The following is an 11709-nucleotide window of genomic DNA, read 5'->3' as shown; positions in this document are numbered from 1 at the left end:
GTAGAGCACTATCTTTGAACAACCTGGGACAGTGCCCAGGCCCCGAGTTCAAGCCCCAGGACTGGAACGTACAGGAAAAAGGAGGCAATGTTGACATATTTATTTTAGTAAGGTGCTGTGGATTATATTGCTATTGGTCAACAAGACTTTTTCTTAAGATTCTTATTTCTTATAAAATGATGGTATATAAGTTTTGTTGTATACATTGATTTTTATTATTTCTGGAAACCTTTCAAGTGTTAAATGAACTGTGTAACCTGTGCAGGGACGGGAGTGGGAAACTTGGGGGAAGTGAAAGAAGGGGTGACATTATCCAAAAAGAATTGTGCACATTACCTGACTTATGAAATGGTAAACTCTCTGTACAATATCTTCATAATAACAATAAAATTACATTAAAAAACTTCTTTAGGGTGTATTTTAAATGAGACTACAGACCACCCCTTTTTTTCTGGCTCTAATTTATTCATAAACTGTTAAACTTTTCAAGAAGTCAGAAAATCACCTTTGTCTGGGTTCCTGACTACATCCTAACTTAAATTCCTGAAAACATAAACCCATTAACAAGGTTGTTATGACTTAAACAAAACCTAGAAACCAAACCCAGCAAAAAAGGTGATTGTTATTTTTTTTTCTTTTTTTTTTTGCAATAGGCTGGGTTTTGAAAGGAAGACGAAATTGTTTCAATTATAGAAATAATACGAATTATGTCCATAGAATTGATGTTTCATTCCTGCATTCAGTTTATCCCTGAGGTCTTTGTGATCTCCTAGCAGCGAATTATGGAACTGCTTCTGTGCATTACTTTTCGAAAAAGAGTTCTTCAGCTCCAATAAGTTGGTGTGAGACTTGACCGATCCAACTTTAGGCATCCAACCCAGAAGAGACTTTGTGTCTTCATTGTCTTTGTCCAGTTGTTCGTCTGGCTTACTTAAAAAACGTTCTAGAGCGAAGGTACCCATATCTGGCTTATTTTGTAAGATCCTATAGTTAAGGCTGAGAGGATTTTGACACGCAGTAAGTGGATCGTGTAGGGAAGATTTAAGCTGATCATAGTGAAGGTAGTGGTTTGGTTTATAGTAAGGTATGGGTGGAGATTTCAATGGCAGCTGTCTCCAGTACAAATCATCTGTCTTTTTAGTATCCGTGATTTTTGGAAGTGATTTTAAGTCATAAATGTTAGTCATGTCTTTGGTTAAGTCACAAGACGGAAGTGGATAGGGAGACAGCAAACCTTGTTCTTCCTTAATCTTCTCTTGAATATCTTTGTTTTTGTGAACCATGCCAGCCAGTGTGTTATCACTTAGGGCCGTCATTTCTGTAGAACTGGGGATGAAGGTATGAAAATTGCACAAAACTCTAGGTGTACAATCTGGACAGGAAGTTGGTCCTTCATGGACAATAGCCTCCAAAGGACGTCGGTCTTGAAGAAGTCGTGAAATTCGCCCGTCCATAGGTCTGGGGGGTCTAAAGACAGGGTGGAACTTTTCTTGCTATAGTGAAGGAATAAAAAGGAGAAATGTTTAAATGAGCAAATGCAGCATGACAAAGACATTGCTGCAAACAATAGCTCAACAATCATAACCATTTTCACTGAGTAAACATGAGATGGGTTGGAGCATGCACATAGCAGGTTCTGTTAAAGATACCCAGTTCTGAGTGGGGTGACACAAGCCTGTAATCCTAGCTACTTGGGAGATGGAGATGGGATCCATGTTCAAGGCCAGCTGGGTTAAAAGTTTTGGAGACTCTTATCTCAGCCCAAATACAGTAGTACATGCCCATCATCCTAGCTATAGTCCAAGCCAGTGCCGGCATAAAGTGAGATGCTTATCTCAAAAATAATCAGAGCCAACAGGGCTAGTGGAATAGCTCATGTGGTAAGAGTACCTGTGTGGAAATGTGAGTCCTTGAGTTCAAACCCCAGTGTTACACTTCCCCAAAAGACACTGAAATTTGGACCCAAATAAACATATTATTTTCTTTACTAGCTTTAGATAATAGAAACAGACAGATTTTCTATTTGGCTATAAAGAAACCTGTATATGTGGGAGCTCTTTCATGTTTTCAAAGATATGAAGGAATCACTGGAATAAACTTATGACCATCACTAGAAAATGATATTAACTCTGTGTATAGTTGTTTAAGTCTTTTTTTTGGCCAGTCTGGGGCTTGGACTCAGGGCCTGAGCATTGTCCCTGGCTTCCTTTTTGCTCAAGGCTAGCACTCCGCCACTTGAGCCACAGTGCCACTTCTGGCTGTTTTCTAGATATGTGGTGCTGGAGAATCGAACCCAGGGCTTCATGTATACGAGGCCAGCTCTCTTGCCATTAGGCCATATTCCCAGCCCTGTTTAAGTCTTAGTCAAAGTGTGTTCCATTAGAGTAGGCAAGGATGTTCAAACCTTTGCAGAATCAGAACCTCTTACTGAGCTGTGAAGAAGTGCTATTCCTAAGCTTGACCTTTTAAGATTATGACTCAGAGGGGCTCAGAAACATATATACATATATGTATACATGTTCTACTACTAAGCTATACCTGTATGTCATCTATGCTTCTTTTATGCACACACACACACATACACACACACACTTCTTGGGAGCAAATGCAGGGCTTCATGAATGCTAAATGAGCACTCTAGTACTCAGTTGTATGACAAGCCCAGCAATTTAATAAGCATCTCAGATGCTTGGTATGCCTTAAGAGGTACTGGTCTGAGGTAGTAAGTCTGCCTCTGTATGTGTGTGTGTGTGTGTGTGTGTGTGTGTGTGTGTGTGTTTGTGTTAACACTGGGAGGCCTGAACCTGGGGCCTTTAAGCAGTCCTTGAGGTTTTTTACTCAAGGCTGGCACTCTATCACTTGAGCCACACCTCCACTTCTGGCCTTCTGGTGGTTACTTGGAGACAAAAGTCTCATGGACTTTCCTGCCCAGGCTGTAGTTCTCAGATCTCATCCTTCTGAGTAACTAGGATTACAGGCATGAGCCAGTGGGGTCCAAATAACTGTTCCCCCCCCCCCACTTAATCAGGCAATAACTGATTTAATAAATAGTTAGATGCTAAGGATTGAACATCATGCCTTGTGCATGCTAACCATGTGCTCTACCACTAAGCTTTACCTGTATCTCATCTATGCTTCTTTTTGAGATGTTTTAGAAGAATTATAAACTCTTTTTTTTTCATTTATGGAAACTGCAAATGTAGCAAGTGTATTCCAAATCATTGATAGAGATATGTCTGGTGGGGAGAAGAGGGAGGAGGAGGAATTGACTTGAAAAGGAAATAGGGAACTCTGGAATGATGATGTGGTGGAGCCTAAGTAATGCAAGTATACATATTTGTTAAAACTCAGTGAAAGTACTCTTAATATTTATGTAATTTCAGTGAATGGATGAAGATGATCCCCCCTCCCCCCAGTGGTGTGGGTGCTTGAATTAAGAGCTTGGAGCTTGCCTGGCTTGTGAGCCATGTTACTACCCCTGCTTTTTGTTGGTTGTTTTGGAGACTGAGTATTTTGATACTTTTCTTTCTTTTTTTTTGGTTGTGAGGCTTGAACTCTGGGCATGGGCACTGTCCCTGAGCTCTTCAGCTCAAGATTGGTGCTCTAGGACTTGAGCCATAGTGCCACTTCCAGTTTTCTGGTGGTTAATTGGAGACAAGAGTCTCACAGACTTTCCTGCCCGGACTGGCTTTGTACTCAGCCCCCTGAGTAGCTAGGCTTACAGGTGTGAGCCACCAGTGCCTGGCTGTATGGTTGATTTTTCTACCTGGACTGCCTTTGAGTCTGAATCCTCTGGATCAAGAACAATAGTTCACACATGTAATCCTAGCTTACTAAGTAGCTAGGGTTACAGAAGTGAGCCACTTTCTTGTATCTGTCACTGAAATAAAGAATATGTCATATCAGATTTCAACAGTATCTTCTTATGCCACAAGTAGATTTAAATACCTTTTACTGGGCTGGGAATATGGCCTAGTGGCAAGAGTGCTCGCCTCATATACATGAAGTCCTGGGTTCTATTCCCCAGCACCACATATATATGAAATGGCCAGAAGTGGCGCTGTGGCTCAAATGGCAGAGTGGTAGCCTTGAGCAAGAAGCCAGGGACAGTGCTCAGGCCCTGAGTCCAAGCCCCAGGACTGGCCAAAAAAAAAAAAAAAAAAAAGTAGGCATGAAATTTTTTGTATAGAGTAAAAGGTTTTTTTTTTTTTGTTGTTGTTGTTGTTTTTTTGCCAGTCTGGGGGTTGGACTCAGGGCCTGAGCACTGTCCCTGGCTTCTTTTTGCTCAAGGCTAGCACTCTGCCACTTGAGCCACAGCGCCACTTCTGGCCATTTTCTGTATATGCGGTGCTGGGGAATCGAACCCAGGGCCTCATGTATATGAGGCAGGCACTCTTGCCACTAGGCCATATCCCCAGCCCTCATGCCTACTTTTATCATTACTAAAGTATGTATTACCAGAGTAAAGCATTTGGTACACACAGCCCTAACAAAGTATATGTATATAATCTTTCCTATGATAGAGAATACCCATTGCAAGTGAATAATCAAAATCAAACCCCTATGGAAATGATAAAGTACAGTCCATGGATCCATTTCTGTTGTTTGATTTTTATATCAATCATATTAGGAAATGCTGAAAACCTAATATAAAATATGCTCAGTTTAGTCAAAAAGAGTTCATATTGAAATAAACTTATAGGTGTCTTTTATGTGTCTTTCTACAACTTTTTTTTTTTTTTTTTTTTTTTTTTTTTTTTTTTTTTGGCCAGTCCTGGGGCTTGGACTCAGGGCCTGAGCACTGTCCCTGGCTTCTTTTTGCTCAAGGCTAGCACTCTGCCACTTGAGCCACAGCGCCACTTCTGGCCATTTTCTGTATATGTGGTGCTGGGGAATCGAGCCCAGGGCATCATGTATATGAGGCAGGCACTCTTGCCACTAGGCCATATCCCCAGCCTCTTTCTACAACTTTTATCTTTGAAGATATTTTGTTTTCACAATTTGTACTTATGGAGGATTAAAATTTAGGCCTCCAATAAAATAATGCATATATACATATTACTAGGTTATTTCATTTACATAATTTAAGCTAACTTTTGTTATCAAAGGGCTTGATTCTTTCAAGCCCGTCATTATAGAAACTGAGCACTGATGAAGGGTGCCTGTCATCACTAGCTACAAGGGAGGCTGCAATAGGGAAGATGTGTTTCAGGCCAGCCAGGGCAGAAAAGTTCATGAGCCACTATCTCAATGATAAGAAGTAGAGTATGGCACACAGGCTTGTCATCCCAGCCATGGTGGGAAGTGAAAAATAGGATGATGCCTGGGCAGGAAGTAAGACCCTACTTCTAAAATAACCACTGTGAAAAAGAGCTGCAGGTATGGTTCAGAGGTAGAGCACCTACCTAGTAAGGGCAAGGGCAAGGTTCTGAGTTCAAACCCCCAGTACTGCCCCCCCTTCAAAAAAAAAAACCAACCCCAAACACCAACAATAAATGTATCTATGGGGGGGGGTATGGGGGGGTATGAGGGACGAGGTAACAAACAGTACAAGAAATGTATCCAATGCCTAACGTATGAAACTGTAACCTCTCTGTACATCAGTTTGATAATAAAAATTTGAAAAAAAATAAATGTATCTATGGATGCATGCAGAGCATGTTTTGGTTCTTGGTTGTAATTCAGCCAACTCTCAATTATTGTATCAGGAATAACTCTTCATCTCTTCAAAAATCAACATACAAGATATACATAGATCCAGAATCTCATTAAGTCACTAGCAAAGCTCTATTGTTTTGTAAACCAATTCCCTTAGGTATCTTAACAACAGAAGCATAATAAAAAATACGTTGAAAAATGCCACGAAGAAAGTAAGTCTTGCTTTTCCAAATAGTAGACAAAAATATACAAATTATTAATCAGTTCTGAATTGACTTCTAAAATGAGTTATGCTGGCTGGTAATGCTCATGAAACAAACTGAACATGGACAGAGCAAGAAAGACCCCAGAACTTGGAAATTCTCCCCCCCCCCCAAATTGAGAGTTGACTGCAATTACTTACAGGCGGTGGGTCAAATCCTATCTCTCCAGTTAGCTCTGCTACCTCCTTTTGTTGGTAATCATCCAGTTCAAGGGGGTTCATGGGCCCAAGACCTTAATGGAAACACTGTCTTATTATTTTGGTAGTTCAGTAAAGAATGCTAATTAAATTATCCATTATAGAAAAAGGTGTTTTTTCCCTTCTAATAAAATTAAAACCAATCAAATGAAAATTAATGCTATCTTCCAGATATCCATTATAAAAAAAGTTAACCCCCACCTTAACCTATATTAGTACTTAGATTGAGAAATATAAATAGGTAAAAAGATGAAAGCTTGGGATGGCATTCATTGACTATTTGATTTTTTTCTTATTTTTTTCCTTGTACTGAAATGAACTCATACCTGTGAAATCATGATTGTAGGACGTGATCCAGTGGGACCTCTCCAGATTTCTTTGTATGTTGGCTTCTCTCATGGAGTTTAGAGAATCCCATGAATTTAAAGGGTTAGGAGCATAAGTTTTAGGAGGTTTGGGGTAGAACACTGGTTTATTTTTGTCAACACATTTAGGAAACTAGAATAAGAACATAAAGATTATAGATATTAATGACATTATTAGAACAGTAAGGTCTCATCGGGCAAAGGAAATTCTAGGTTGAAGTCAGATACTTTATATTTTTCATTAATTACTAATATTTAAGGCAGGCATGGTGGCTTTACCTATCACCATACTTAGAGTTAAGCACAGTATTTTATCAGAGAAATGGTCAAGTCTTTTTGTAAAAGGCTCTAATAACTTATATTGGAGAAATATCCCTAGATACTCTACTTCTAGTGAAATATTTTTAGGGATACAAAGCAGACAATTTTTAAGAATTTTAGTCAAAATAGTGTGCTTTCTATTTTTCCTGAGCTGCCTGAAATAAAGCCATATGTATTTTACAACTCTCTAATGAAGATTAAATCACTCGAAATCATTCAAATCCAATTTTCATTTTTCAGACATCTAAAACTATGAAGTTTTATTTGCATTTTCCAGAGGTGTACATGAGTAACTTTCACTGCAGTCTTTCTGCTTACTTAGAACTTCACTTTTCTCAGATTGATAATAGTGTTTACTAAACACAGTAGTGCAGGAGAACAAGAATAGGCCAGATCTTGCCATCCAGAAGCATCCTTGCTAGGAGGTTAAGAAAGTGACTTGCGGGCTGGGGATATAGCCTAGTGGCAAGAGTGCCTGCCTCGGATACACGAGGCCCTAGGTTCGATTCCCCAGCACCACATATACAGAAAACGGCCAGAAGCGGCGCTGTGGCTCAAGTGGCAGAGTGCTAGCCTTGAGCGGGAAGAAGCCAGGGACAGTGCTCAGGCCCTGAGTCCAAGGCCCACGACTGGCCAAAAAAAAAAAAAAAGAAAGTGACTTGCAAAGGGCTCAGGGGGAGAGATTGATCCTAACTGAATGGAGAAGTAGGGCTGGGAGTGGAGTTGGAGGGAGTAAATAAGAGAAGAGACCAGCTCATGTCATCCTACAGGAACTGAACCTTGAGTGGCAATGCAGAGTTGTGGACCCAGAGCATCAGAAGCCGAAATATCAATGACAGTGTACAGTATGAATTAAAATTTATTGAATATTATATATTTATTGTGTTAGTAGTTTAGCTCAGCCTTAAGATTTTCAGAGCCTGGGTTAAAATACAAAAAGAAAGTCATATCCTGTCTAAATAGTTTAGTTCACTAATTTTGTGCTGATAGTGGGGGTTGAACTCAGGGTTTGGGTATTGTTCCTAAGCTTTTCTCATTCAAGACTGGCACTCTACCACTATCTGAGCCACAGCTCTATGCTTGGTTTTTTTGGTTGTTAATTGGAGATAAGAGTCTCATGGACTTTCTGTCTGGGTTGACTCTGAACCATGGTCCTCAGATTTCAGCCTCCTGAGTAAGCTAGTAATATAGGTGTGAGCCTCCAGCACCAAGTTCCTAAAAAGTTTAATCTAAATCAAGCAAATAAATGGTTAATCAAAACATTCCATTCTCCTACTTTGACAAAATACCTGGAAATCCAGGTTCATCTTAGATTCCTTGAAACACTGAGTTCTGTACCAGTAGTTGGTGGTTCAGGAAGAGCCAGATGCTAACTCTGGCCTTAGTAACTCACTGTTTTCTTCTACCTGGTCTATCCTCCCATCACCCCTACTTCCAACCATGGACATCCATAGCTACCCTTTTGGGTTACAGGTGTGTATTGGCTCAATAGCACTAACTCTAGTAAAGATAAAACCTGAGAAAGAGTTCCTAGGAGTCCACTGGGTAGGGAATTTTGTGGCCCAAGGAGTGTGGGCCCCAGATGGAATTGGGGTCTCCTTGACCTCATGAATTTACTGCTCCATGGAGAAGGGCACAGCAAGAGGGTCACAGGTAGTCCTCCTAAAGTTTCTGGGCATAAGGGTGGCATGATTACTAGCAATCCAGGAAGGATGAAGCAGTAAGTACACATGTGTTGTGTAGTTATGGTAAATGGCACCTGGAAGTTTGTCTCAACAAGAATTAATTATGTCTCTACACCTTTAAGAAACACATGGCTTGCTAGGTGCTGGTGGCTCACATCTGTAATCCTAGGAGGTTGAGATCTGAGGATGGTGGTTCAAAGCCAGCCCAGGCAGGAAAGTCTGTGAGACTCTTGTCTCCAATTAACCACCAGAAAACTGGAAGGGACACTGGTTCAACATGGCAGAGCACTAGTCTTGAGCACAGGGAGGGGGCTCAGGGAGAGCGCCCAGGCCCTGAATTCAAGCCCTAAGTTCAAGCCCTACAATCAACCAAAAAAGAAAAAGAAAAAAAAAGAACAAAGAAAAATAAAAGATATACATGGCTTTCTTACTTAGGAGTTAAGAAAGTCTTGTTAGTTTTCCTTATCTTTCTCATTATTCCATTATTTTTAAGTAAACCGATTTACCTGAAATAAGAAGGACTTTTTTCTTCAAATATTGTTCTAAGGGGCTGGATGAACGTGGGGCAGGTTAAACTAATGGTAGTTACCCATTAAAATATAGGCTGCCACACAGAGTAAAAATAGGAAATATGTGATTTAGTATAGCCTAGGAATCGGGAAATATTTGAGTGGGGAGCTGATGAATTTAATGTGTAGTAAAGTGTTGTTATGCTGAACTGCGAGAGAGTGTAGCTGTTAGAAATCATTCATGTGGGAGGGGTTCACTTGTGAAGTACACTGTACCCAGGGTACAGTTTGTGTCTGACATAGAAGAAGGAGGAGGAATTCCATTTCCTGACAAGTTAGTATCTAGGCAGATTCCCCACTCCACAAAAGACTGATGTCCAATAAGAAACATTTATCCAGTACCTATACATGAAATGATGTGTGCAAGGTTCTGAGGGCTCTGGGCAAGGAACCAAAGCTCCATAAATCAATAAAATATCAGAAAATCATACTGTTGTGGTAAATAAAATTTTTAACAAGATCTTTGTTGTTCTTTTTTGTTTTAGTCTTGAATAATTGGGCTAACTCAGGCTTAACAGGGAGCAAGTAAAGTCTTAATGTAGAGACCATATTGTCATTTGGCGATACTTTAGCATTTCAGCACTAGTTCTTTATTGGATCTCATTTCGTTTATAAGTATATTGTATTTTTATGCTAAGAAGTTATGATTGTCGGGTACAAATAACGTATGGAAAATACCTAACATTGTCCATCCTAAGCAGCCTGGGTAACAAATGGCAGTTACTATTATTTTCAAATGCCTACTTTTGTTCATGTTTTAGAATTTCCATATTAATCCATGTGAAGTTATGGCACCGAGGTGAAGTGCAGAGACTAGAGTCTCACAAACCAGAGTTTTGTGATCATGACACAGTCAGAAACTGTCAGAAGCTGAGCACGAGTGGCTTATACCTGTAATCTCAGTTACCAGGGAGTCTGAGTGTTTAATTGAGGTTTGAGGCCAACCCAGGTAGAGTTCTCAGGAGCCTATCTAAAAAATAACCAGTAAAAATTGAGCTGGGGGCTGGGGATATAGCCTAGTGGCAAGAGTGCCTGCCTCGGATACACGAGGCCCTAGGTTCGATTCCCCAGCACCACATATACAGAAAATGGCCAGAAGCGGCGCTGTGGCTCAAGTGGCGGAGTGCTAGCCTTGAGCGGGAAGAAGCCAGGGACAGTGCTCAGGCCCTGAGTCCAAGGCCCCAGGACTGGCCAAAAAAAAAAAAAAAAAAAAAATTGAGCTGGGGGGTATGGATCAAGTGCCAGAATGCCAGGATAGGAAGTGTGAGGCTTTGATTTCAAAACCTTGGGGATAAAAGGTATCTGAGCCTTAGTGTTCCTATTTCTAAAATAGGATTGATGATATTAATCCTTCGAAGGGCTAGATGATATATCGGAAGTGGTTACTGTATAGAAATTTCTTAACAAATGGTGACCCCTGTTTTATGTTAGACTTGATAGAAATGTATACATCATGATTGGCATGATGGTAGCTATAAATCTAAAAACTCTCCCATTTACTCTGTGCATATTTAGAACGACTTCATATATTATGAATCCCAAGAATAGGGCTGGAGACTCAGAGTGTATGAAGCAATGCCTTCTTCATGGTCTTGCTGGGGATAACCTTGCTGTGTTATAGAACTGTGAAAATGTTACACTGCTACCAGAAGCTGAGGAAAGCATTTTAGTAAAGGTGATATGAACCACAGTAACAATTTCAAAGTTTTTACCTCGTTAGAAAATAAAATGTCCACCTGTTGAATTTTTATAAACGTATCGGATAAATGCCCATTTTACTTTAGCTTAAACACACATCTCGTAAGATACTTACGTCATAATATACACCTTGACCTGGCCAAGTTAATGCTTTCTTCTTTGAATCCATGGGATAGTCAAGCAGTTCATATCTGTAAGGATTACCTGAAATTTTTAAGGAAAGAAATGTTATCCTGAATACACAGAGTCCTTTAGCTAATGGGTTTCATGGATGCAGCAAAAGAAGACAATCTAGATAGAGACACATATTGGTGTACATTTTTGCTGTTAGTGACAGCTAAGCACGTGACCTAATCACTCCCAGCCCCACAAAGCCCCAAGTCACATTTCTTTTTCTAGAACTGGGGTTTGAACTCATGCCTTGCCAGGCATGCACTCTATCACTTTTGACACACCCCCAGGCCTAGTTGCAGCCTGCTTTTGAATTCTGGAGCCCTTGTGTGAGCAACATAAGGCCACATGGTTGACAACAAGTCTATAATGCTAGTGGTCCTAGAAGCCACTTGGTACTTAATATGAGAAGTTTTTCGATGTGTAATAAAGTTTCCTGAACCCTATTCTGGTTTCTGGAGGCTTAACAAATACATTTCTTTATTACTTGTTTTAGCTTGTCTCTGCCTAAATATAAAGTGTTTTCCAAGATAGAATTAGTACATGATTGACTAAAAGATACTGAATGAGTGAACATTTAAAGAAATATAACTTTGGGGGGTTTGGTTTGTAACATGATAAACTTTACCAAACATAGCATGGCCTCCTTAGGTCTCATCCTAGGTTTCAAGTTAAAGAATGCTCTGAAGACCCACACTCAAATATAATGAGAACAAAGGCTGGCACTTATTGGACATTTACTATGTGTCACTCATTGTACTTAGTATTGTGTATATATATGT

At 40.1% G+C, this 11709-nt stretch overlaps 1 protein-coding gene across 1 annotated transcript in view; it reads right to left on the bottom strand.

Annotated features, from left to right (window-relative positions):
- Positions 1-596: 596 nt before the first annotated feature.
- C2H7orf31 (chromosome 2 C7orf31 homolog) overlaps positions 597-11709 on the bottom strand; it is a 31025-nt gene continuing 19912 nt past the window's right edge. The window contains exons 7-10 of the mRNA XM_048339665.1: positions 10872-10960; positions 6445-6616; positions 6062-6153; positions 597-1493 (exon numbers count right to left, since the gene is read on the bottom strand). Coding sequence (XP_048195622.1) covers positions 684-1493; positions 6062-6153; positions 6445-6616; positions 10872-10960 — 1163 coding nt within the window. The 3' untranslated portion in view covers positions 597-683. The remainder of the gene's footprint in view (positions 1494-6061; positions 6154-6444; positions 6617-10871; positions 10961-11709) is intronic.

This window comes from Perognathus longimembris, chromosome 2 (assembly GCF_023159225.1).
Source record: "Perognathus longimembris pacificus isolate PPM17 chromosome 2, ASM2315922v1, whole genome shotgun sequence".
Lineage (NCBI taxonomy): Eukaryota > Metazoa > Chordata > Mammalia > Rodentia > Heteromyidae > Perognathus > Perognathus longimembris.
Note: the sequence above shows the minus strand (reverse complement) of the source record. Positions and strands in the feature narration are given on the sequence as shown.